The sequence below is a fragment of the Saccharomyces mikatae genome, assembly GCF_947241705.1.
Source record: "Saccharomyces mikatae IFO 1815 strain IFO1815 genome assembly, chromosome: 8".
Classification (NCBI taxonomy): Eukaryota; Fungi; Ascomycota; class Saccharomycetes; order Saccharomycetales; family Saccharomycetaceae; genus Saccharomyces; species Saccharomyces mikatae.
In genome coordinates this window covers 420,270-447,169 of record NC_079263.1, presented here as the reverse complement: position 1 = coordinate 447,169, position 26,900 = coordinate 420,270, and the positions used below count along the sequence as shown (strand labels likewise).

Genomic DNA, 26,900 nt, shown 5'->3' with positions numbered 1-26,900 from the left:
TTTTCCGCAGAGAAAAGTTAATAGTCATAGTCATATACTAACGTAATTTCAACTTAAAATTAGAGACGATTAGATAATTATTTTTAATTGACTGGGAAGAAAGTCAAACTCAAAGGAACGTCTATCGTTTCAACTCTCTCTGCCCTAGATTCATGCGCTAATAAGATCTTTAAAAGGATGGCCTTTGCAGCATACTGAGGCTCATACTGGCGTGCCTATGCAGATTTCCCAGATTCAAGGAGAAGGTTTTCTTTTTCTTGCACGGTAACTGCGTAGCCACTGGGCGCTACAAGCTTTTGAGAGTAATTTAATGGCGCTGCTTACTAAAAACCTACTTTAAGGTTTACTATTACCAAAACGGAAGAAACGGAAACACAAGTAGCTGTTAACTTTTACGTTTGTGGTACGGTACGATATATACTACGTAAATACTCAGCGTACGGCCGGATCATTGGCATGTGGTAAAAAATATTGCAGAGTTAGAGCGTTCTTCTTATTACAACGATAAGGTATATTTTATACATGAGAAAAACCAAACGCCGAGCGCTAGAGCATGCGTATTTTCTATACAAATTAATCTTTAAATTTAAGTTGAGCATGTGGCGCTGGGAGAAAGTATGGTACTTTTTTTTTATTTAGGGCTTGTGCGTGTTCCGCTAAAAGCACATTTCTTTCTTCTTTGTCTGAATAGCTTGCGTTTCTTAGTTCAATGAGTCTTTCATCCCATTTTACTGGCTTAAAATGGCCAATTCTGTGCGGGATACCATCCAGAAGTGCCTGTAACTCGGCGTAATGCACCAGATCCTTGCCCTTTGGGAAATTATGTGCACCACAGACGCTAGAATCGAATTCTGTCGTGATGGGTAAGTTTTTACAAAATACTTCGACCATAATGGCCGCTTGGAGTTCTGACAATGGGAAGGGGATTACTAATTGTGGAGTCAAGATAAAGGATAACGTGGGGTCCTTTACATAAATCATGTGCTCCCATAAATTGTGCAAGTTAACAGAGGAGCGTTTATCGTCAGTGACACCTTCTCCCAATATGTCTAGCCTAATAGAGGGTTCTATAAATGGGTAGCTATAATAATAGCCTGTAGCGAATATAATGTAGTCTACATCTTGAATTATTCTTCCATCAGATAAAGTGACCGAATGACTTTTCCAATCACAACCATTTATTGTCGGGATGGTATCAGTTGATTTAGCCCCAGGTTGGCTGTTCGCAGGCTCCTTTATACTATTATATACTTTCTTTGCAACAGTAGTCAGTTGGTTGGCAATATCCTGGCCAGAACTGCCGTTGCCCGCCACAATAACCACTTTGTCGCGGGCAAATTCACAGTTTTTGAAGTCCTTAGAATGAATTGCACCCCTATTGTCAAACCATTGTTCGAGGCCTGTGATATCGGACGGGAATTTGGGGACACTGTAATGGCCAGAGGCAACAATAACGAAATCAAAATCTGATTTTGTGGTTCCTAGTTCGTTTTTAGATGTCACTTTCCAATGAGAGTTTTTCTTCTCCAAATAGGAAACCTCAGTGTTGAAGTGGATGGTGATAGCATCTTGGTTGACAATGAACTCATCGTAGTAATTTTTCAAATATTCCCAAATGTCTTTTCTGGAGGGATAGAGAGGTACGCTTGCCTTGAAGGGGAACCCGCTAAACTGCATTAGCTCTTTGGATATATTGGTTTCCAAATGGTCATACATAACCCTCCCATCTTGTCCTTGTTTTGGATAATGCCAAACACCCCCAATATCGTAATCTTTTACAAATATTTCTATTTCAAAATTAGCGGAACTTTGTGAGAAGACCCTTGCAGCTGCTAACCCCCCTGGTCCCCCACCTATGATTGCTAATCTTTTTTTGTCATTCACTGTCATACTTAGTTTTTTCTTGTTTCGTTCGTTCTTGCTAAAAATTTTCTGAGAAAACTATGTTCCAATCTCAGAAGAAATTGTCGTTTGTTTAAATACATTATTGTACAATGATTGTGTTTTTAACGTCCCACTTATCCTCGAAATAATGCTAAAGGTTATTTTGAATAATGGCTTTTTTTCACGAAAGCGTGTCTGGCGCTTTCAGTGTAAAGGTAATATCATGTGATTGAGAACGTAAATGACAAATCAATAGGCTTTAAAGTATAGTTAGGCGAGACCAAGCTTCTCTTAAACAGATGAGTTGGTACTTGACGTGTCGAAATAAAATAAGGTGCGACTTTGAGTCGCATTCCAGAACTTTAACGTCTGGCTAGATTCACAGCCAGTACGACCAAGAGTATTGTAACAGTTGACCATCTTGAAGTACAACAATGGCAGGTTTCCACTCTCAGTTTGATATCGCCTTTGTTCGAGATCAGCTCAAGTAATTAGCGGTTGTTCATTAGAGAACCAAACTGATTTACTATCAGAGTCTTCGTAACGTGCACTTGAGATATGTAATATGCGGCAGGAACCTTTTTGATTATCCTGGTTACTGAGGCTGCAACCAAAAGGTAACAATACAGATAGGCCTGTGACGGAGACAAGTAATGTATGAGTAAGTAATGTATATTGTACATGTAATGTTTATGTAGTGTAAAAATATACTGACTTGGGACAACTAATAGGCAGGAGTAAAAGGGGAAAATAGAATAATAGAAAATATATCAGAGGTATCGTATTGAATTCTGCGATATTTGCTGCCATTTCAATGGCAGGCAAGCGAGTTGTCATCTATTTCAGGGCTATAGGATGCATTCCAGCTGTAATTACCCCATATTGCTCCACATAGGACAGCTAGCATCAACCACCCATTATAAGTCATGAACACAAGCATCAGCATAAACGAGAATCCTACTTGTAAACCGTACAGGATACTATTAGAGACTTTGTCTTTCTGATTAATCTTCGTTAGGGATCGATTTGGCAATAAAACTCTCTGTGATAGTTGTCTCTTATTGATACAATACTTTAAATACTCGTAAAGGTACGCCAGCCCAAAAATTGCTAAACAGCTTAAAATTAGTCCAGGTAGTGTCTTGATATGCCACCATTCAAAGACAATGCATGTATTTTTGTATGACCACGAGAATAGCATGTTCATCGAACACATATCATCCTCATCTCCCATATGCATGCCACTATGGTCGTGACCTGCGCTTACTTCCATTCTATGAGTTGAGCTTTCCATTTGTTTTTCGAATCCCCTATGGTCGAAGATGCCAAAATCTTGACTGCACACTCTTAAATACTTGTATTCCAAATCTTTCTATCTTATATATGTAGGTTTTCCAACAAGGTATAATTTCTTAAAAAGCCACGCGTGTGCACCTTTTTTCCTCTTCCAGTACAATATCATCGAAAAACAATATATCACCCCCACCCTTGGAAAATTGAAGAGGGATAATAACTTATAAAACTGTATCAATTTTTAAACCTAAATAGATTCATAAACTATTCGTTAATATAAAGTGTTCTAAACTATGATGAAAAATAAGTAGAAAAGACTAATAATTCTTAGTTAAAAGCACTTTACAACTTGTCACCGTGGTGGAAGTTTTCACCGGCGTAGACAGCCTTGTCACCCAATTCTTCTTCGATTCTCAACAATTGGTTCAACTTAGCCAATCTTTCGGATCTAGCTGGAGCACCGGTCTTGATTTGACCAGTTCTCAAACCAACAACCAAGTCAGCGATGAAAGTGTCTTCAGTTTCACCAGATCTGTGGGAAACCATGACACCCCAGTTAGCAGCGAAAGAGTCTTGAGCAGCCTTGATGGATTCAGACAAGGTACCGATTTGGTTAACCTTCAACAACAAAGCGTCAGCAGCCTTCTTTTCGATAGCGGTAGCAATTCTGGCTGGGTTGGTGACAGTCAAGTCATCAGCGACAATTTGGATACCAGCGGTCTTGAAGAAGTGAGACCAAGCTTCCCAGTCATCTTCAGCAAATGGATCTTCGATGGAGACAATTGGGTATCTCTTCATCAAGGAGTGGTACATGTCAGCTAATTCGACACCAGTCAACCACTTGGATTTGTCAGATTCTGGGTTCTTGAAGTCCAAGTCGTACTTACCGTCTCTGAAGAATTCAGAGGAAGCACAGTCCAAACCGATCTTGACCTTACCGTCATGACCAGCAGCCTTGATAGCGTCAACAATCAAGTCCAAAGCTTCTTCAGCAGTTTGAATGTTTGGAGCAACACCACCTTCGTCACCGACGTTACCGGCAGAAGCACCGTATCTCTTCTTGGTCAAAGACTTCAAGTTGTGGTAAACTTCGGAACCAATTCTCATGGCTTCAGCGAAGGTCTTAGCACCAGTTGGAGCAATCATGAATTCTTGCAAAGCCAAAGCACCACCAGCGTGGGAACCACCGTTCAAAACGTTCAAGAATGGAACTGGCAAAACGAATGGAGAAGTCTTGGAGTCAGACAAGTCAGCCAAATGTTGGTACAATGGGACGTTCTTTTCAGCAGCAGCGGCTCTAGCAGCGGCCATGGAGACACCCAAGATAGCGTTAGCACCCAACTTGGACTTGTTGGCGGTACCGTCCAAAGACAACAAGAAGTCATCGACGGCCTTTTGGTTCTTAACATCCAAGTTAGCCTTGACGAAAGCAGAAGCAATGACGTTGTTGACGTTGTTAACAGCGTTCATAACACCCTTACCCATCCACTTGGATTTGTCTTCATCTCTCATTTCCAAAGCTTCGTGGACACCGGTGGAGGCACCAGATGGAACAATGGATCTGAAAACACCCTTTTCAGTGGTTAATTCGACTTCGACGGTTGGGTTACCACGGGAGTCGTAGACGGATCTAGCGTAAACTTTAGAGACAGCCATTATTATCGTATATTATAGTATTAGTTGCTTGGTGTTATATGAAATACTACGAAACGAACAAGAAAAAGAGATAAGTTTAGAGAAGAGAAGATCCAAATATGAATTTAATACAATTGCGTTTGCTATAAATACGTTTTTAACAATAAACTCTGGTAGGAAGATATTGCTTTTTTTTTATATATGCTTGGTGCCACTTGTCACATACAATTCCACCACCTTCGACAAAAATCCGAATGATAATAAGATCAAAGCCAGAAAGCAATGGAGAAAAAAATTGCTGAACCACGATGAACCAAATGATCAATACAGCCGAAGAAACTACCCTAGCAGTGTGTATGCTGACCTGTTACCATTTCATAAACTCTGCATATGAGAGAGTCTATAAAAGTGGTCTTCAAAAAAAAAGGCGTGCGGTGTGTAGATGTACCAATTAGTGGATGCTAGTTTTTAAACGGGATTCCACTTTCCGCAAGTGGTCGTACGTCTCTGGTGGTATAACGCCGCGCTTCATTTTCGGGAAGAAGCTGGTGCTGAATGAGAGGGCGTTATAGAGAAAAGGACCCTCTCAATACCCGCAACATCGACGCTTGAACTATCATAAAAATCGAATTTCTCAGTACTTAACTCTTGAGTGAACTCTACGAGATACTTGGCATATATTTTGGACGCATTGCTGATGTATTCGATTAGCTTCTGAATAAGTTCCAAGGCAGCATCTTCCTGGTAGGCAGTATCTTCATGGGCAGTGTGGCTTGTACGAAGGTCATCGTTTAATAAATTTGACATCCCGCTTCTATGGTTCTCATATAGTACGGGATCCAACTGGCATAATTTTGCTTTCATAGACTTAATGAACTTGCAAAACTTGTACACAATGTCAAATATTTGTAACTGCAGCGGAATCAGGTCGGACAAGCAACGATTGGTCATTATATTTGTTAATCCACCCTCTAACTCATTCTGGATATCAACAGCGAGAGTAGGATTCTTATAGCACTTTTCCAATGAGTGGACCTCTTTATCAATTACGTTTTGGTTGAAGTATTCCATGATGGCCTTAATGAAATGGTTCATTTTACCATGCAGTACTCTGGTAGCTCTTATAATACCCCTCTTCACCGTAATTGAATAGCCTCTGTATTTCCAACTGGAACTTTTATTCAAATCCATCCAGGTGTCATCTAACAGTCTTGAGTGATACTGTAAAACAAGTTGATAGCGTGAAATAATTTGGTATTTTATCAGGCATGTCCTACTAATAATAATATTTAATGGATAAGGCATGTTGATATTAAATTTCAAATGATAAATGGCGTTTCGAGGTGTGTATAGTTCAGGGTTGGTCATATGATTGGTGCCCGTTCTTCCTTTACTTAGTTCGTCAAAAAGAATGGCGTTCATATTTTTGAAATTGTTCGCCTCCATCAATGGGTCACTGTCATCGTTCATTGGGTGGTTTTCAGGCACTTCTGGATAAATTTGGAGATAATGTGACAGAACCTGTGGGAGTGCTTCTGTATCGAACTGTGCAGTCAGGAGCTGTCTCATCAAATTGTTCGAATGTTTTGATTGCCTCTCCAATTCAAAATTTTGCAGCAACTTGTCATGATTTGCATTAGTATTACTCTTGTAATGCTTGGTCAGCTCACTCATATTTTTGGTTATAAATTTTAAAACATTGTGGCCAAAGTGATAACCAAGAAAAACCTCTTGCAACTGTTTTAACACATTAGTCAAATCGTAACCTTGAAAAAAGAGTTCAAGAAAAATTTTATTGGCTCTTTTGTAGCACTTTTCCACATAAAGTTCAAAATTAGTACCCTCCATCAACTCGGCAAAGTCACGAATTTCTTGAATGGGTATATCACTGCTACTAGAAGGTATGGTAGATACTTGTAAGCTAGATCGTACTACTTTGAGTAAAATTCCAGTTCTTAAGATTTTGAACAACAGATATTTATCCTCTTCAGAGTCACAATCCCGTAGTAATACATCTTTTCTAATAAAATACTGTGTATCCCACGCCCTATCTCTTGCATCAAAGATACTATCTGTTTTACCTTCCAAATCATCATAAGTCATAAATTCTTGATAAGGGTCGTTCAAGAGACCTTGTGTTAACCATTCATACAACATTGTACAATAGTCCTGGCTTATGTTATTTAATAGTTTTTTCAGAAATATAACACTTGACCTATCACCTAAATTTTCAAGTATTTTCTGTTGAAAGATTTTCAATATTGCACCACCTTTTGGTACTGGATACACGGTTGTGTCGAATGCTACCATTAACCTTAAGTGTAAACTGCTCTCGTTTCTCATATTGTCCATGAAATTATTGAAATTGTCTTGTGAAGACTGGTTTATTTTTCTTTCCTCTATTTCTTTACAAATTTCTTCATAAATGTTGTAAAGCAAATCCATTTGCTTGTTTATTTCGGTTTCATTAATAATCTGTTCTAGTTCTCTGATGGAAAAATTAGGTACTTTATTGAAGTCCCTTTCAAGCCTTTCAACCAGTGTTTTCAAATATACATCCTCCAGAAATCTTCTAATTTCATATCCAAATCTTTGCAAAACCATTCCATATGTTGCATCAGACCATTTTTCGTACGCTTTCGTTAATACCATGTATTGCTTACCATATCTAACAATCCTTCTACTAAATGTTTTGAATGATGGATCCATTTTCCTGGCAATCTTAAACTCTATCGGCGTCTCTGGGTCACTAGGTTCATAGTCGTTAAAATATCTGATGTACGTTCCCTCAAGCCCAATCAGTACATTTAAAAGATCTTTTACGACTAACGCCTCTTGTATACGCCTTTGGTCAGGAGCTGATATTTTTTCGAGTGAAAAAGACTTCAGCTTGGGGTTGGTACTCCATAGTGGTTGGTGGTTGACTAGCTTTCCGAGTAAGGGAATATTGTTGGTATATCTTAGTAGTTCTACCCTATCATCTACTTCTTTGGTTTCCATCTTTTACGCGGGATATGTGCGAAGGAATCTTGAAACGGTTTTATAGTGCGTTAAATGAGATACGTAAGTAATTTCTTCGCTACTGAAATAGTAAGTTATGTTAGGAAAACTCGTAGTCAGTACTTACTTTCGATGACTTTTCAATTTAGTTCTTTTTGTTTACATTTTCATTCCTGAATTTTGGCGTTTTTTGTTCTTCCGCGACTATCTAGAGAAGGGTAATATCACTATGCTCTAAATGGGCCAAAATATGGTGATCAATTAAAAGGAATGTTTCCATATGTTAAGCTGATGCATTAATATTTATATCGTGGGGGACTAGTTCATGTTGGTTTACATATTAGTTTACATATTGCTGTAATGAAAAGTTCTCATCATTTTCTGATATATGGGTAACGAGAATAATAATCATCATTTAAACGTTTGTATGTAACGGAATGATAAAAGAAATACATTTTGTTCTTCATAGAATAAAATGTTACCTGGGAAGTGACAGAATTTCCTGGCGTCTTACGTAATGTTTTGACCAAAGTTGAGATTTTTTTATTTTATGTATATTTTATGTTTTGTAACCAAACCAATGGCGATTTCCCTTTTTTCATAATTAATATGGCAATGATCCAAGGAGAAAAAAGTCACTTTCATGACTCCTCCAGATATAAACATTTCAGTTAATAAATAGTAGATCAATTTCATAAAGTAGCCCTAAAATATATACTAATTATATTGCATGCAAAACATCAAACGATCTCATCGAATTTATCATCTTCCCATTCAAAAACATCATCACCTAGTAGTTCAACCTCTTGCTTTATAATTGATAACCCGCTAATTTCCTCGAGGTAAAGTGGGTTCTCCAGTGCTTTTTTTACGAATTGCCAACCTGAGTCCGTAAATGCCTCAATAACTTTGGGACTGCATGCTGGGCAATGCTCGTACGCTGGAGTTTCCAATTTCAAGGTAGAAAAATTATACAAAAAGCCACGTATTTGATGAGGTACTTCTCCTAAAACAGTTGTTTCTGAGCCTGAGTTTTTACACTGTAGTAAGGAAGTCATCAATTCGACGGCCAAAGAAGAGGCCATCATAGCAACCCCTGGCCTGGTTACTGTGCACATTTGGTCCAAAGTCCTATCAGTCAAGCTGTCAGTTGGTGCCACCACATCGTGACAGAAGTAACAACCTAACCTTTTTGAAGGGTCCTCATCTCTATTTCCATGCCGCATAACTAAATAGCTATCGAAACCTAGAGCGGCATTGATAACTATTTTTTTTTCCATGTTACTCAATAATGACGGTAGCCATCTGCTTTCTCGAGAGTCCACTAATAAGAAAACAACGTCGTGCTCTCTTATTAACGTTCTTAACCTATCAAAATCTTCATGTTGGGCTTCTTCGTCAACTAGTTTATGACCAATCATAGGAATACTTAATTCTACACCCGTAGCATTTACTAAGGGGAATATTCTTTTCAAACTTGCAGCCGCAATATCTGCCTTTGATTTGCCACAATCATCGAAATTATATAATGCTTGCCTTACTGGATTTGAATATGAAACCGTACCGTTGTCCACAAATGTTATTTTTCTTACACCCCATGCCATTAATGCACGTGAAACATAGCAACCCAGTGTGCCAGCACCTAGTAGTAATACTTTTGTATTCTTGATGACATCCAAGTTTAGGTCAGGAACAATTCTCCATTTCATCAGCTTTAAATTCAAATCCACTGATTGATCTGCAATCTTCAAAGGATCCAGCAAAGAGCTCAAATCAACAACTCGTGGTGCCAGTTTTCCCTGCATATTCTTTTCCCACCCAGAAACCTTCATATCTGGGTTACCTGATGATAACTGTGGGTTACCGGGGACAAATGTGACATTTAATGCAAAACTCCCTCCGTTCTGCCTAATAATTAGTAATCTGAGACCTATCAAGCTAGGAACATCATGTTGTAGTACACTGAGGAAGTTTTTCGTTATAGCTGAGGGGACGTTTTCTACTGTACTTGTGTCTCTCACCGCTAGAACTTTAGTTTTTTCAATAATATCCTTATCATAATTTACTATGTTATTATCTTCATCCAATATACAGACCCATTTTGAATAATTGATATCAAACCATTTTTGATACCTTGCGCAAAGCTCTGCTGAATTTGGCTCTAGCCGCACATGTACTACAGTCGAAGAGGGCCTTCGAAAACAAGGAACACCTAACCAGTAATAGTACCTGTACCTTTTTAAGTCAGCAAAACTGATAATCACAAAGAAAACACATTTATTGATATCTTTCAAACCTTCTTCCCAGCACTCCAAAGCTCTTTGATACAAAAATTGTTGTTTGTCCAAGTTTTTAAACTCGTCTAATACATTGAAGTTGAAAATCTTGCCTTGTATGGGCACTTCATTACCAGACCTATTACTGTGTTCCTGAAAACTTCTGTTGGTTAAGAATAGTGGAACCTGATTTGCAGATTTGGGAATATTTTGAAGATCTAGATCTACAACAAGCGGTTGGCACGTCGAATCTAACTTCAGAACATCGAGCTTCAATCTCGACAGCTCGTGGAAGAAAGATGTATCCAGAAACGATTTGAAAGCTGGCGTATAATTTAACACCTTTTCAGAGGACATTTGATTGTTGATTAACTTCTTTTTGTTGGATTGCGATACACGTTCCTTATCTTAATACCATTGGAAGGCGATGGTGGTTCCCTTAATTTTTTTGTTTTGCAAAGGAACTGAACGGGAAAAGATGCCCAAACGAGATCCCATTGATAAAGAAAGCAATAAATCTGAATCTTGAATCAACGTTCTAAAAATCGATATTTCTTGCTTGCTTATTTGATATCCAATAAACGGGTGCTTGTTGTTCCATAAAATACATTTTACACCCCCTATATACGTATATAGATAAACTGAAATGCTAGTGTTTGTTAAGTATATATATTACTCTTTCCTCTCTTTCATGTTTCTTACTGCTGAGATTCCACAGGTGCATTATCGGCTCCATCGTCTAAAGTCATTTCATCCAATTCGTCCAATAGCTCATCAATATTGATTTGTGGAGCATCCTCGTCCTCGTCTTCATCCATTTCATGCTCTTCAGGAGGTACGTCTGCAACGCGGTTCTTGTATAGGTTAACACTTTGTCTCAATTCAGCATCTTCTTCCAGTTCTTGTAAGAATAGCTCATAATCCTTCTCGGCACGCTCCATTTCTTGCTTTTGAGCTCTTGAACTGTAATCCAAGGATGCATCAATATCCTTGTGTTCCTTAGCCATTCTCTTCAACTTCCAGTGTCTACTCTTCTTACTCTTTCTTTGGTACAGCTTCTTCACAAGAACTACATCCGGCACGTAATCAATATTTAATCCGTCAAATAGATCTGAGTTGTAATTGGAGTTTGCAATGAAATAGCCCATAACACTGTCACCAGCGTGGCATATACCACCGAGGTGAGACTTGGTATAGTAGACTTGGTCATTGACACCCAAATCTGAAGTTCTAGCAACAGTTATATCAGCTAAGACACGATTACCTCTACTTATACCCGTAGAATCCACGTCCAAAACAATGAATTCCACTAATTGGGTGACATCTGCCAAGGCATTAAATGGTGATCTCCAGTACACTGATGGCGATAAATCCGCAGTTTGTAAAGTAGTTGGATCCATGAATTGGACAGTGTTAGAAATCTTAGAACATAAAACGAATTGAGAAATGTTACCCATAGATTTAGCTAGCTTTTTTGGCAAAACTACCAAGTCGTCTTTACAGATTGGGACAATCTCGACAGAATATGAAAATTTATAAGTAGACGCACCAGTATGTGTATCTTGAGAGATAAGTTCTTCAGATTTTTTATGCTTAATTGGAACCACAGCATTCAAAAAATCAATCATTTTAACCGCATGGTTCTTTTGAGCATAAAAGAAATCCAACCCGTCCCTAGCTTCACTAATGGAAATGGTATCCACATGTGCATTATGCTTTAAAATCAGTTGTTCCAAAAACAAAAATGTTCTCTTATGAGGCACTTTTTGCCTAATCTGAACAGTAGCCCTCCATGTATTTGTGGTGTAGGATCTGGCACAGTCTGGACATTGCATTGCAATAACAATGTATTCTACTTCGAAAGTTTGCTGAATAATAGTGTTCGTCATAGCTTCCCCTTGCACAGTGAGTTTGATTCTAATACGTCTAGAATGAGGTTCTGTCCAAATAAATGAAGCGTCTATCAATCTGACTTTAGTTAAACCTTTCAAACGACGCAAACAAATAGCTAGCAATTCCCTTGATTCTAATTCTGCTCTGATCCATTGACCAGGAGGTTGCAAAAATCTTTCACAGTTTCTACAAAAAGAAATATTGGCTTCTCTTGGAATGCCTTGAGTAATGTCTACTGTCAGTTTGATACAGTCGTAACACATAACCAATCCAGTAGACCCATCAATTGGGGTACCACAGTTACAACATAGAAGAGTAGCAGCATTTTGGTGCTGGTGTGGATCCATAGGTGCAAATTCCATTCTTTCCTTACTAATTTCCTTATGCTTTCTTTATACACCAAAAGTTAGAACTGTATACCACGTGCCACTACTATAATCCAGATAAGAATAATACAAGGCCTTTTAAATAAATATTGTAATTGTCACTACCTTCTACATTTTTTCATTCCAATGCGATGAGCTTCAAAAAATTTTCCAACTACAATGAGAAAAAGAAAAAAATATAACATTACCCGTCGAAGAATATTACGTAATTGGAATTAAAGCTACCAATATTATACTTTTATGATTCGGAATAGAGTCCCAAGTCATGAGTTTACATCTGTAGGTTGTCTTGCAAGCAGCATGCAGTGTATTTATGTATGATATGTATGTTTTAAAGAGTATTTAGTTTTCAAGAGCGCATGCTTTTGCCGTCAGTTTGTTTCTGCTTTTGCAATCTTCTTCTCTCACCGAAATTTTCCTTTTGCATTGCCATCAACGATTCCCTCTTTGCCTTAGTTACCTTAGTCAAGGCTTTTCTTATGACAGCAGTGTCGTGAACCTTGTTCGTCTCTGTCATCTTCTTGTTGATACGGTCTTCGATGGCCTGTATTCTAGAAACGTCTCGTTGCGTGACAAAAGATATTGCATCACCATTTCTACCAGCACGAGCAGTACGACCTGCTCTGTGGATGAATACATCTGGGTCCGAAGGAATATCGTAATTTACTACAAGCTCAACAGTTGGGATATCTAAACCTCTAGATGCCACATCTGTAGCAATTAGGACTCTTGCAGCATTAGCACGAAATCTATGTAACGAATTTGTTCTTTCCTGTTGGGGCATTTGAGAGTGCAAAGATGCTACCCTTACTTCCAGCTGTTTCAAAGTTCTTCTTAGGATCTCTGCCGTCATCGTTCTATTTACAAATATAATGGCAGTTTTGTTCTCGTATTCTTCACATGTTAATAATTGGTACAAGTATGCCTCTTTTACATGTTCTGGAACCAGGATATACTCAGTTTTTAAGGTGGATGGAATGGCCACATTATCCACACTTTCCACTTGGTATGCGAACAGTGGGGGTTTAGCTTCTTGCGCCGGGGCATCCTGTAACGATCTTACCTGGTCCGTTATTGTAGCAGTGAATAGTAAAGTCTGTCTCTTATCCTTTGGAGGAAGGGCACCTATACACGTGGCCAAATGACCGGCAAAAGTGCTCGTCAACAAAATATCAGCTTCATCTAGAACTAAGTACTTAGTTCTCATCAGCCCTCCGACGGTATCATCCCCACTACTCATGATATGATGAGCCAAACGCCCAGGTGTGGCAATAATGAAGTGCGGCTTTCTTTGCAAATCCAATGCCTGCTGAACAATACTTTCACCACCAACTACAACGGATACTCGAATGTTCATGCTGCTACCAAGTGCAGTAAATTGTTCCGCTATTTGCATGGCTAACTCTCTGGTGGGAGTCAAGACCACCCCAAACATCCCGCATGGGTCTTCAGACCATTTCGTCAGCATGGGTCCAGCAAATGCGATGGTCTTACCAGAACCAGTCTTGGCGCCACCGATACAATCCCTTCCTTCCAAGATTTTAGGAATACATGCCCTTTGGATAGCGGTTGGTTGTGTGATTTTCATGGCCTTCAAGGATTCCGTAAGCCATTTTGAGAGGCCTAAAGATTTGAAGTCTGTAATCCTCGAAAGTTCTGACATGTTATTGAAAGCCTGGTACGTATTTGTTGTAATATAGCTGCTGAAGCCTCTCTCTAAAACTATTTACATAAAGAACTGAGATAACTGCTAGTTTATATTTACTATTTACAATTCGCGATGAGGTGGGAGGAAAATTTTTTTCCTTTTAAAGCTTTTCATCATAGAAAAACTAAACGCTCTATAATTATGCTGGATGAGGTAAAAGAAAAAAAGAGAGCATTAAAAATGACCAGTACGCAACTACCTATCAGTTTTGGACTGACGAGCACACTGGAACATCTTCTGTTTCAAAACATCTATGTTTTCCCCTTTGAGGGCGCTTATCGGAACACAGTCCCAGCCTTGAATTTTGGAGAATTGTTCCACCTCTAGGTACTTTGCAATGGAATCGGGGTTTTCGAAATCGACATCGGCTTTATTACACACGATTAGTATATTTTTAGTCTTGACCTTCTCTAAACTACCAACTTCTTCTATCAGTAAATGCAATTCATTTAAAGGGTTCGCATTAGCAAGATTTACAACAAAGACCCAACCCTTGGAACGTTCTATGTGCCTCAAAAACTCAAGTCCCATTCCTTTATCTAGTGATGCACCCTCGATTATTCCCGGAATATCGGCCACGGTGAAGACGTTCTGCCCAAATCCCAACGAAACTGTGCCTATAGTAGGGTTCAGTGTAGTAAATTGCCAATGTCCAATTTTCGGCCTTGCATTTGAGATTCTGTTCAGTATAGTTGATTTGCCTGCATTGGGTAAACCAATCAATCCCAGATCGGCAATGCTTTTCAATTCGAATAAGAAATACTGTTCTAAGCCATTTCTACCGGGTTTGGAAAATCTCGGATTTCTAATCAGGTTCGTTAAAAAGTGCATATTACCAAGTCCACCTTGGCCACCTTTCAGCAAACATATCGGTTTAGCTGTTGGTTGTTCTAAGTCAAGGCCGGTCAAGGGAAAATGATCGTTAAAAAGTTCAGATTGTTGTAACGAATGATCGTACGCCTCCATTTTCTTATGCAAGTTCTTGAACCAATCCTTATTTTCATGATATTCTTGGGACTTGTCTTTGAAAAGCCAGCATTCTGCTACTTTTCGTCTGTATAGTTGTATTTTTTTCTGATGTGCATTAGAAGAAACGCTTAAACTGATGGGTGTAGAAGAAAGTACAGACCTTAATGTAGTATTTTTGTCTTTGCACATCTCTCTTTCTACAAGTTCTCTAACATTTTGAGGTGGTAAGCACCACTTTACAACGGTCCCTACAGGAACCTGTATTAAGACATCCTTACCTCTCATGCCATCCAACTGTCTGGCAGCACCTGACTCTCCATCTTCGGCGATATATGTAGTCTTCATCTTCGCCAAGGACCCCAATCCGACAACAGCTTGAACGTAAACGCTACCACCAGCTCCACCATCTCCACCATCTGGAGGGCCAATAGATCTTCCTGCATCTCTGAAGAATGAGACAGCTCCGCTTCCACCAGCACCACTTCTGCATTTCACTATACGAACATCTACGAAATTGCCCTGATTATGCTTATGCTTATTATACCGTTGAAGGTAGTTTATAGACGTAACTTCGCTAAGTGGAACCTTAATAAAATTCTTGCGGCTGCTATTACCATCAGGACTCTGCTTTTCTTGACTTGATGGAATTATAGGTCGCAGAGTTTCCAACCATACTTCATTGTCAGCCGCTCTAGGTGCATTATCAGGAACTTTCGTCGAATATACTCTTAAGGAGAGCCTTTTAATCCAGAGCTCTCTTTTTAAAGCACTAGACCAAACTACTCGCATGTTTGAGTGCTTCAATTGAGGATTGGATACTTGGTAACATCCCTTTCATCTTTATGTATTTATTTTACAAAAATGCTCAATATAACGACATGCTTTTTCATGTGTGATCCCGCGAGAAATGAAAATGGGGAACAAATAATTACTGAAAGTATTCAAAGAATGAATGATACATCCCTTTTCCTTTTATCATTCTCCATTAAACAAATACTTAAGGTTCTATGTAGCTTGTAAAGCTTGCCTTGATGAAACATGCTCACTCTACAACTATATCGCCCTCTGCATCTACAAGACTGCTTCCAGATGGTGAATTTATTTCGGACTTTAATGAATCTATCTTCTGGATCATTTTCTTCATGGAATGTGCATCATCTCCGAACATAAGCATTTCTATATCATCCCACTCCTTCCTCCAATGATTCAGTTCCTTAGTCAGGATAGAGAGCCTTTCCTTTAAAGAATATTTATTCTCTAAACCAAATTTAGCACGTGCCATCTTGATTTGATCTAGGTAGTTCTTGATCTGGGCATCCACACCACGTATATCGGTGTCAGAAGCACAGTATTGTTCAAGTATACCTTGTAGTTTCTCAGATGGAACCCATTTATCCACATCATACACCGTCACTGATGGATCAGGCACTTCCACTTGTTTGGCTAAATCAACAGAAAGCCTTTTCAGCAAGTTGATGTACCTTAAGGTATCCTTATTCAATTGTTCGAAGGTAGAGTAGTACTCGCTAACGCTCTTACGGTTCTGTACCCCTGCTGTAATGTCCCTTCCGGTTTCTGCATTTTCGAAAAGCTGTGCTTCTCTCGTTTGATATTTATTGTATCGCAGACGAATGGAATTCTTGATCAGCTCTCTATGTAAATCAGGTAGCTTCTTGAGCGATTCAGTAAGCAGATCATCTGATGATTTAGGGTTTGCCAATGCCAACAATATATCTAAAATATTCAATAAGTTGGTTTGGCTTTCCTGCAAACTTTGTTCTTCCTCACAAAGAGATTCAAAATACGTACGGCCTTCTTCTCTTGTCATATTCTTAATTAAATATTATCAATACTAATGAACTGGTAAATCAATACGTCTTGTCTCTTTGTATTGTATGCTGCACTTCTTAAGCTCCTCTGCTCTTTATATCGACTTTCCAGTATTTTTCAATATGCCGCACATAGTAAGCACTTCGGGTAAACAAAAGCTTCATGCTAGCTGATCAGAATCCTGCTGAAACAGTATTAGATTAAGAAAGAGTAGGAAATACTAAGAAGTTGAAGGGTGGAAAATCAGCAGATTTGATAACCGGTATCGAATTGTAAAAATTTCAAAACTATGAGTGACGAAAATCAGGATAAAATAATACAAGATATACGTATTCAACTACGAAAGGCTGCCACAGAATTATCACGATGGAAGTTATATGGCTCCTCGAAGTGGGCAGCTGAAGCACTCGCGGGCCTTGCTGAGACTGTTGATACTGAACAAGCACAGTCTTTGGCTGATGAATCCCCATTAAGGAATAAGCAAGGTGTACCGAAGCAAATATTTGAAATACCACAAAATGGGTTTGGACTAACAGAGTCTGAGTATGACCTATACCTCCTTGGTTCTACATTGTTTGATGCTAAAGAGTTTGACCGATGTGTTTTTTTCCTGAAAGATGTTACTAATCCGTATCTTAAGTTTTTGAAATTATACAGTAAATTTCTGTCATGGGATAAGAAAAGCCAGGAAAGTATGGAGAATATCTTGACTACAGGGAAGTTTACTGACGGAACATACAGAGCTGGTAAAGATGGAGATGGTAATGGGAATGAGGATGTGAGCCAAAGTGGACAAGAACGCACCAATTTGAGAATGGTTAGCAATGAACATGAGTCGCACTCGAACATATCATCTATTTTGAAGGAAATTAATATGTTCCTAGAGTTATATGAAGTCAAAATAGATGATGCTGAAGCCGATTTAGGGCTCGCTCTATTATATTATTTGCGAGGAATCATCTTAAAACAGGAAAAAAACATATCTAAAGCAATGTCATCATTACTAAAATCCCTTAGTTGCTATTCTTTTAATTGGTCGTGCTGGTTAGAATTGATGGACTGTTTACAGAAGGTCGACGACGCATTGCTTTTAAATAACTATCTATATCAAAATTTCCAATTCAAATTTTCTGATAATCTTGGTAGTCAGCGAACGATAGAATTTAATATAATGATCAAGTTTTTCAAACTGAAAGTATTTGAGGAACTAAATGGCCAGTTAGAAGATTACTACGAAGATTTAGAGTTTTTACTTCAAGTCTTCCCCAATTTCACTTTTCTGAAGGCCTATAATGCCACTATTAGTTACAATAATCTGGATTATGTTACTGCAGAAAGCCGATTCGATGATATTGTTAAGCAAGATCCTTACCGTCTCAACGATATGGAAACGTACTCCAATATTCTATATGTCATGCAGAAGAATTCAAAATTAGCCTATCTGGCGCAGTTCGTTTCTCAAATAGATAGGTTTAGGCCAGAAACATGCTGTATCATAGCCAACTATTACAGTGCCCGGCAGGAACACGAAAAATCTATCATGTACTTCCGTCGAGCACTAACATTAGACAAGAAAACCACAAACGCATGGACATTAATGGGTCACGAATTTGTGGAATTAAGTAATTCCCATGCTGCGATCGAATGCTATCGTCGCGCAGTTGATATATGTCCTAGGGATTTCAAAGCATGGTTTGGGTTAGGTCAAGCTTATGCCCTTCTAGACATGCACCTATATTCTCTTTACTATTTCCAGAAAGCATGCACTTTAAAACCTTGGGATCGTCGGATTTGGCAAGTATTGGGAGAATGTTATAGTAAAACCGGGAATAAGCTAGAAGCTATAAAATGCTACAAGAGATCTATAAAGGCTTCACAAACAGTCGATCAAAATACTTCAATATACTATCGGTTGGCACAGCTATATGAAGAACTTGAAGACTTGGAAGAGTGTAAAAAATTTATGGCGAAATGTGTGGATGTGGAGGAACTTCTAGAAGGTATAGTAACAGATGAAACCGTCAAGGCAAGGCTTTGGCTTGCTGTGTTTGAGATTAAAGCCGGAAACTACCAATTGGCTTACGACTACGCCATGGGGGTATCTAATGGAACGTCTCAAGAGATTGAAGAAGCCCGTATGCTTGCTCGAGAGTGCAGAAGGCATATGTAGTGACTAAATATATAGCTCTATGTCCTAATATCTCGCCATTCATTATTGCGCATACGTACTAAATGATACGAAATTTTTATAGATGCCAAAGTATATAGCTTCTAAATGGACAATGACAGAAATATGAACAAGGTAGTGCGGTGTGGCCAGTAGAAAAGCAGCAAAGTTAAGAGTATAATCTAGGAGAAGGAGATTATAGGGATAACTGTTCAATCATACTCTCTTCAAAATCAAAAAAAAATAATACTGAAGAAAGATGAGTGGAATACCCCCCCCTCCTCCTGGTTTTGAAGAGGACGGAGATTTATCACTTCCACCGCCACCACCACCACCACCCGGATTTGAGATCAAAGAACTAAATAACCCATTAGAACAATCATGGGTAAGTGAAAATACATTTCTTCCGCCTCCACCACCTCCTCCAAGTGACTTTGAAATAGATATTGAGCAAACTGCAGAAACTACTCTACCACCGCCACCGCCACCGCCAGGTCTTGATGGACAAGAGAAGAGTATAGCAAAAAATGAAGGATTACATGGAAAAAGGAAATTGGATTCATTGAAGGGGTCTTTCATCACTAGAAAAGTAAGAAAGCGTCAAAAAAAAATGGCCAGAAAGGTAGACAAAACCAGTTTTTATTCTCCTAAAGCCGAAATGCCTCCTGAACATCTAAGGAAAATTATCAATAATCATAGCGACATGGCCTCCAAAATGTACAATACAGACAAAAAGGCATTTTTAGGCGCTCTAAAGTACTTACCACATGCAATATTGAAATTGTTAGAGAACATGCCTCATCCATGGGAGCAGGCTAAAGAAGTCAAGGTTTTATATCACACTTCAGGGGCCATAACATTTGTGAATGAAACACCGAGAGTAATAGAACCCGTGTATACCGCTCAATGGTCAGCCACGTGGATAGCAATGAGAAGGGAAAAACGAGATAGGACCCATTTTAAAAGAATGAGATTCCCACCTTTCGATGATGATGAACCCCCTTTGTCATATGAACAGCACATAGAAAACATTGAGCCACTGGACCCTATAAATCTTTCCTTAGACTCTCAAGATGATGAGTATGTTAAGGATTGGCTCTACGATTCTCGACCCTTGGAGGAAGATGGTAAAAAAGTCAATGGTACATCCTACAAAAAGTGGAATTTTGAATTACCTGAAATGTCGAACTTGTATAGATTATCGACGCCACTGCGAGACGAAATAACTGATAAAAACTACTACTATCTTTTCGATAAAAAGTCTTTTTTTAATGGCAAAGCACTTAACAACGCAATTCCTGGTGGACCTAAATTCGAGCCTTTATACCCAAGAGAGGAAGAAGAAGATTATAATGAATTCAATTCTATAGATAGAGTTATATTCAGAGTCCCTATTAGAAGCGAATACAGGGTAGCATTTCCTCATCTATACAATTCAAGACCACGTTCAGTGCATATACCTTGGTATAATAATCCAGCGTCGTGTATTATTCAGAATGATGAGGACTACGACACATCTGCATTTTTTTTTGATTCATCTTTAAATCCAATACCTCACTTCACCGATAATACTATCTCCTCAAGCGCCTTAAACGCAAAGGATAGCGATTTTACTTTGTCTGAAAATTTTGCACCCCTTCTTGCTGAAGAGGAAGAGCTTGCTTTGCCTAACACGAAGGATGCCATGTCACTATATCATTCACCTTATCCATTTAATAGGACCACTGGCAAAATGGTGAGAGCACAAGACGTTGCCTTAGCTAAAAAATGGTTTCTACAACATCCCGATGACGAGTACCCTGTTAAAGTTAAGGTGTCTTATCAAAAGCTACTGAAGAACTACGTACTTAACGAACTACATCCTACTTCACCTACGAATCACAATAAAACTAAATTATTGAAAAGTCTAAAAAGTACAAAATATTTTCAGCAAACCACGATTGATTGGGTAGAGGCAGGACTCCAGTTATGTCGTCAAGGACACAATATGCTAAATCTATTGATTCACCGAAAGGGCCTAACTTATTTACATCTTGACTATAATTTCAATTTGAAACCAACGAAAACCTTAACGACAAAAGAACGTAAAAAATCAAGACTTGGTAACTCTTTCCACCTGATGCGAGAGCTACTGAAAATGATGAAACTGATTGTAGATACGCATGTCCAGTTTAGATTGGGAAATATTGACGCATTCCAATTAGCAGATGGTATACATTATATTCTGAACCATTTGGGACAGTTAACTGGTATTTATCGTTATAAATATAAGGTAATGCACCAGATTCGTGCATGCAAAGATCTGAAACACGTCATATATTACAAATTCAATAAGAATTTGGGAAAAGGTCCCGGTTGTGGGTTTTGGCAACCTGCATGGAGGGTATGGCTAAGTTTTTTAAGAGGCACCATACCCTTACTAGAAAGATATATTGGAAACCTTATTACTCGACAATTTGAGGGTCGGTCTAATGAAATTGTTAAAACCACAACTAAACAAAGACTTGATGCGTACTATGATCTTGAGTTACGAAACTCGGTTATGGATGACATACTAGAAATGATGCCTGAAAGCATCCGACAAAAAAAAGCAAGAACTATATTACAACATTTAAGTGAGGCTTGGAGGTGTTGGAAAGCCAATATTCCTTGGGACGTTTCTGGCATGCCGGCCCCTATTAAAAAGATAATAGAACGATATATAAAAGCCAAAGCTGATGCCTGGGTTTCTGCAGCTCATTATAATAGAGAACGTATCAAGCGTGGTGCTCACGTCGAAAAGACTGTGGTTAAAAAGAACTTAGGGCGCTTAACGAGACTCTGGATCAAAAATGAACAGGAACGTCAAAAGCAAATACAGAAAAACGGACCTGAAATAACACCCGAAGAGGCTACAACGATTTTTTCTGTCATGGTTGACTGGCTTGAATCAAGGAGCTTTTCACCAATACCATTTCCTCCTTTAACATACAAGAATGATACTAAGATTTTGGTTCTTGCACTGGAAGATTTAAAAGATGTCTACGCATCAAAAGCACGTTTAAATGCATCTGAAAGAGAAGAGCTTGCGTTGATAGAAGAAGCTTATGATAATCCTCACGATACATTAAACAGAATTAAGAAGTACCTGCTGACCCAACGCGTTTTTAAGCCTGTCGACATAACTATGATGGAAAACTATCAAAATATCTCCCCTGTTTATTCAGTAGACCCCTTGGAAAAAATTACCGATGCGTATCTTGATCAATATTTGTGGTACGAAGCCGACCAACGGAAGCTTTTCCCAAACTGGATAAAACCAAGCGATTCAGAGATACCACCTCTTCTAGTCTATAAATGGACTCAGGGTATAAATAACTTATCTGAAGTTTGGGACGTATCCAGGAGTCAATCTACGGTTTTGCTTGAGACTACATTAGGTGAAATGGCCGAAAAAATTGACTTTACTTTACTTAATAGATTACTTCGCCTGATCGTAGATCCAAATATTGCTGACTACATTACTGCAAAAAATAATGTTGTAATCAACTTCAAGGATATGAGCCACGTCAATAAATATGGCTTAATACGGGGATTAAAATTCGCCTCATTCATATTCCAATATTACGGACTAGTTATAGATCTTTTATTACTAGGCCAAGAGAGGGCTGCTGATTTGGCTGGTCCAGCTAACAATCCAAACGAATTTATGCAATTCAAGAGCGCAGAAATAGAAAAAGCACATCCAATCAGACTTTATACCAGGTATCTGGATCGTATATATGTTCTTTTTCGCTTGGAAGAGGATGAGGGTGATGAATTAACTGATGAATACTTAGCGGAAAATCCTGATCCAAACTTCGAGAATAGCATTGGATATAATAATAGAAAATGTTGGCCCAAAGATTCGCGCATGAGGTTAATCCGTCAAGACGTTAACCTAGGGCGAGCAGTATTCTGGGAAGTTCAAGGTAGGGTACCAAATTCATTAACATCGATTAAATGGGAGAATGCTTTTGTTTCAGTATATAGCAAAAACAATCCGAACTTACTCTTTTCCATGTGCGGATTTGAGGTCAGGATATTACCAAGACAGAGGATGGAAGAAGTGGTTTCTAATGATGAAGGTGTTTGGGATTTAATTGACGAACGAACGAAGCAAAGGACCGCAAAAGCTTACTTGAAAGTATCCCAGGAGGAAATTGATAAATTTGACAGTAGAATAAGGGGTATATTAATGGCTTCCGGTTCAACAACTTTTACTAAAGTGGCCGCGAAATGGAACACGTCCTTGATATCTCTTTTCACGTACTTTAGAGAGGCTATTGTCGCTACAGAGCCGTTACTGGATATCCTGGTGAAAGGAGAAACCCGAATTCAAAATCGTGTTAAACTAGGTTTAAATTCAAAAATGCCAACAAGATTTCCGCCCGCCGTTTTCTATACCCCAAAGGAGCTTGGTGGTTTAGGTATGATTAGTGCTTCTCATATTTTAATCCCTGCATCCGATTTGAGTTGGTCAAAACAGACTGATACCGGAATTACACATTTCCGAGCTGGTATGACGCATGAGGACGAAAAATTGATCCCCACTATTTTTCGTTACATTACTACTTGGGAAAATGAATTCTTAGATTCTCAGAGGGTATGGGCCGAATATGCGACAAAAAGGCAGGAAGCTATTCAGCAAAACAGAAGATTGGCTTTCGAAGAACTTGAAGGATCGTGGGATCGTGGTATACCTCGTATTAGCACCTTGTTTCAAAGAGATAGACACACTCTGGCATATGATAGGGGTCACAGAATTCGTAGGGAATTTAAACAGTATTCTTTAGAGAGAAATAGTCCGTTTTGGTGGACAAATTCTCACCATGATGGTAAATTATGGAACTTGAATGCGTACAGAACCGACGTTATTCAAGCCCTCGGAGGTATTGAAACCATCTTAGAACATACTTTATTCAAGGGGACTGGTTTTAATTCATGGGAGGGTTTGTTTTGGGAAAAAGCGTCCGGTTTTGAGGATTCAATGCAATTTAAAAAGCTAACTCATGCACAAAGAACAGGTTTGAGCCAGATTCCAAATCGTAGATTCACCTTATGGTGGTCGCCAACTATTAACAGAGCAAATGTGTATGTCGGTTTCTTAGTACAGTTAGATCTGACTGGTATTTTCCTCCATGGTAAAATTCCCACTTTAAAAATATCTTTGATACAAATATTCCGTGCTCATCTGTGGCAAAAAATACACGAAAGTATAGTCTTTGATATTTGTCAAATCCTTGATGGTGAGCTAGATGTTTTGCAAATCGAATCTGTAACGAAAGAGACAGTCCATCCTCGTAAATCATACAAAATGAACTCTTCTGCTGCTGATATCACCATGGAAAGTGTTTACGAATGGGAAGTTTCTAAACCTTCTCTATTACATGAAACAAATGACTCTTTTAAGGGATTGATGACCAGTAAAATGTGGTTTGATGTGCAATTGAGATATGGTGATTACGATTCTCATGATATATCTCGTTATGTAAGAGCAAAATTCCTTGATTATACCACAGATAACGTAAGCATGTATCCCTCACCAACAGGTGTTATGATTGGTATCGATTTGGCCTATAACATGTATGATGCTTATGGTAATTGGTTCAATGGATTAAAGCCTTTGGTACAAAATAGTATGAGGACGATTATGAAGGCTAACCCAGCATTATACGTTCTTCGTGAACGTATTAGAAAAGGTCTTCAAATATATCAATCTAGCGTACAGGAGCCGTTCTTAAACTCCTCAAACTATGCTGAACTATTCAATAATGATATCAAACTTTTTGTTGACGACACTAATGTTTATAGAGTTACTGTTCACAAGACTTTTGAAGGTAACGTTGCGACAAAGGCAATAAATGGTTGTATTTTTACTTTAAATCCAAAGACTGGGCATCTTTTCTTAAAAATCATCCATACCTCTGTATGGGCCGGTCAAAAACGTCTAAGTCAGTTGGCGAAATGGAAAACAGCCGAAGAAGTTAGTGCTCTTGTAAGGTCTCTTCCCAAGGAAGAACAACCTAAACAAATTATTGTCACACGAAAGGCAATGCTTGATCCTTTGGAAGTTCATATGCTTGACTTTCCCAACATAGCGATTAGACCAACGGAATTGAGACTACCGTTTTCAGCTGCGATGTCAATAGATAAACTTTCCGATGTTGTAATGAAAGCAACCGAACCTCAAATGGTTCTTTTCAATATTTATGATGATTGGTTGGACCGCATTTCATCATACACCGCCTTTTCTAGACTTACACTACTTTTAAGGGCTTTGAAAACAAATGAAGAAAGCGCCAAAATGATTCTACTCAGTGACCCGACGATCGCTATCAAATCATACCATTTATGGCCTTCATTCACTGACGAACAATGGATCAATATCGAATCTCAAATGAGAGATTTAATTTTGACAGAATATGGAAGAAAATACAACGTTAATATTTCTGCCTTGACTCAAACGGAAATTAAGGATATTATATTGGGGCAGAATATTAAAGCGCCATCTGTCAAAAGGCAAAAGATGGCCGAATTAGAGGCTGCTAGGAATGAAAGACAAAACGACGAAGAAACGACAGGAGCATCAACTGTTATGAAGACTAAAACTATCAATGCTCAAGGCGAAGAAATAGTTGTAGTAGCTTCTGCTGATTATGAAAGTAAAACGTTCAGCTCAAAGAATGAATGGAGGAAATCTGCAATTGCTAATACATTATTACATTTGAGATTGAAAAATATTTACGTTTCAGCCGATGACTTTGTGGAGGAACAGAATGTTTACGTTCTTCCTAAAAATTTACTAAAGAATCTTATCGAGATATCTGATGTGAAAATTCAGGTGGCTGCCTTTCTTTATGGTAAGGAGGCCAAGGATCATCCGAAAGTAAAGGAAATCAAAACTGTTGCGTTAGTACCCCAGTTGGGCCACGTAGGGTCAGTTCAGTTGAGCAACATTCCTGACATTGGAAGCCTTCCAGACACAAAAGGACTCGAACTATTAGGTTGGATTCATACTCAAACAGAAGAGTTCAAATTTATGACGGCATCTGAAGTAACAACTCACTCCAAACTTTTTGCGGATAAAAAAAGAGACTGTATTGATATTTCCATTTTCTCCTCACCGGGGTCAATATCATTAAGCGCTTACAATCTAACCGATGAAGGTTACCAATGGGGAGAAGAAAACAAGGACATAACAAATGTGATATCAGAAGGGTTTGAACCTACATTTAGCACGCATGCGCAACTTTTACTTTCTGATCGTATCATAGGTAATTTTATAATCCCATCGAGAAACGTTTGGAACTACACATTTATGGGCACAGCATTTAACCAAGAAGGAGATTACACTTTCAAATACGGTATTCCTTTGGAATTTTATAATGAGATGCATCGTCCCGTTCACTTTTTGCAGTTTAATGAGTTAGCAGACGATGAAGAGTTAGAAGCTGAGCAAGTAGACGTATTCAGCTAGACTTATTCACTATATAAACCAAAATATATTGCTCTCTAAATATATGCGTAAGTATATATTGTAAGTATAATTGCTAAAGCATTTTTTTATAGGCGCCGTTATCGTCATTGGCTACCGGATGTTCGATAACTTGAGTTTTTTTGTATTGTGCAATTCATGGATATGTGAAGAATCTGCTTTGAACTATATTTTTATTTCAAACACCGACCAAGAGGAATACCTAAATATACCAACTAAAAAGGTCCACATGCTACTTCCCTCGTTTTTCCTTTCATATGAAAATTGGATACTTTTTGTTTTCATTTCGCGCAATTAAGGAATTCCGTGTGGCAGAAGGAATCACTTATTTATATTTAGCTAA

General features: G+C 38.5%; 11 protein-coding genes across 11 annotated transcripts; 2 read left to right on the top strand and 9 right to left on the bottom strand.

Annotated features, from left to right (window-relative positions):
• Positions 1–573: 573 nt before the first annotated feature.
• Positions 574–1,890, bottom strand: FMO1 (N,N-dimethylaniline monooxygenase; the record flags this gene model as incomplete). Its single annotated transcript, XM_056223034.1, has 1 exon — positions 574–1,890. The coding sequence occupies one exon, from the start codon at positions 1,888–1,890 to the stop codon at positions 574–576; it is 1,317 nt and encodes a 438-aa protein (XP_056082665.1).
• Positions 1,891–2,695: 805 nt separating this feature from the next.
• On the bottom strand, positions 2,696–3,178 carry CTR2 (low-affinity Cu transporter; the record flags this gene model as incomplete). The annotated part of the gene is made up of 1 exon (XM_056223033.1): positions 2,696–3,178. One exon carries the CDS (start codon positions 3,176–3,178, stop codon positions 2,696–2,698), a length of 483 nt encoding a protein of 160 aa, XP_056082664.1.
• Positions 3,179–3,519: 341 nt separating this feature from the next.
• Positions 3,520–4,833, bottom strand: ENO2 (phosphopyruvate hydratase ENO2; the record flags this gene model as incomplete). Its single annotated transcript, XM_056223032.1, has 1 exon — positions 3,520–4,833. One exon carries the CDS (start codon positions 4,831–4,833, stop codon positions 3,520–3,522), a length of 1,314 nt encoding a protein of 437 aa, XP_056082663.1.
• A 507-nt stretch (positions 4,834–5,340) lies between these two features.
• SPC97 (gamma-tubulin-complex subunit SPC97) lies at positions 5,341–7,812 on the bottom strand (the record flags this gene model as incomplete). Its single annotated transcript, XM_056223029.1, has 1 exon — positions 5,341–7,812. The coding sequence occupies one exon, from the start codon at positions 7,810–7,812 to the stop codon at positions 5,341–5,343; it is 2,472 nt and encodes an 823-aa protein (XP_056082662.1).
• Positions 7,813–8,552: 740 nt separating this feature from the next.
• Positions 8,553–10,445, bottom strand: ATG7 (Atg7p; the record flags this gene model as incomplete). The annotated part of the gene is made up of 1 exon (XM_056223028.1): positions 8,553–10,445. The coding sequence occupies one exon, from the start codon at positions 10,443–10,445 to the stop codon at positions 8,553–8,555; it is 1,893 nt and encodes a 630-aa protein (XP_056082661.1).
• A 341-nt stretch (positions 10,446–10,786) lies between these two features.
• NMD3 (ribosome-binding protein NMD3) lies at positions 10,787–12,343 on the bottom strand (the record flags this gene model as incomplete). The annotated part of the gene is made up of 1 exon (XM_056223027.1): positions 10,787–12,343. The coding sequence occupies one exon, from the start codon at positions 12,341–12,343 to the stop codon at positions 10,787–10,789; it is 1,557 nt and encodes a 518-aa protein (XP_056082660.1).
• Positions 12,344–12,716: 373 nt separating this feature from the next.
• On the bottom strand, positions 12,717–14,030 carry DBP8 (ATP-dependent RNA helicase DBP8; the record flags this gene model as incomplete). Its single annotated transcript, XM_056223026.1, has 1 exon — positions 12,717–14,030. One exon carries the CDS (start codon positions 14,028–14,030, stop codon positions 12,717–12,719), a length of 1,314 nt encoding a protein of 437 aa, XP_056082659.1.
• A 240-nt stretch (positions 14,031–14,270) lies between these two features.
• Positions 14,271–15,833, bottom strand: MTG2 (putative GTPase MTG2; the record flags this gene model as incomplete). Its single annotated transcript, XM_056223025.1, has 1 exon — positions 14,271–15,833. The coding sequence occupies one exon, from the start codon at positions 15,831–15,833 to the stop codon at positions 14,271–14,273; it is 1,563 nt and encodes a 520-aa protein (XP_056082658.1).
• Positions 15,834–16,086: 253 nt separating this feature from the next.
• Positions 16,087–16,872, bottom strand: THP2 (Thp2p; the record flags this gene model as incomplete). The annotated part of the gene is made up of 1 exon (XM_056223024.1): positions 16,087–16,872. One exon carries the CDS (start codon positions 16,870–16,872, stop codon positions 16,087–16,089), a length of 786 nt encoding a protein of 261 aa, XP_056082657.1.
• Positions 16,873–17,163: 291 nt separating this feature from the next.
• CDC23 (anaphase promoting complex subunit CDC23) lies at positions 17,164–19,044 on the top strand (the record flags this gene model as incomplete). Its single annotated transcript, XM_056223023.1, has 1 exon — positions 17,164–19,044. One exon carries the CDS (start codon positions 17,164–17,166, stop codon positions 19,042–19,044), a length of 1,881 nt encoding a protein of 626 aa, XP_056082656.1.
• A 256-nt stretch (positions 19,045–19,300) lies between these two features.
• PRP8 (U4/U6-U5 snRNP complex subunit PRP8) lies at positions 19,301–26,539 on the top strand (the record flags this gene model as incomplete). The annotated part of the gene is made up of 1 exon (XM_056223022.1): positions 19,301–26,539. One exon carries the CDS (start codon positions 19,301–19,303, stop codon positions 26,537–26,539), a length of 7,239 nt encoding a protein of 2,412 aa, XP_056082655.1.
• Positions 26,540–26,900: the final 361 nt, after the last annotated feature.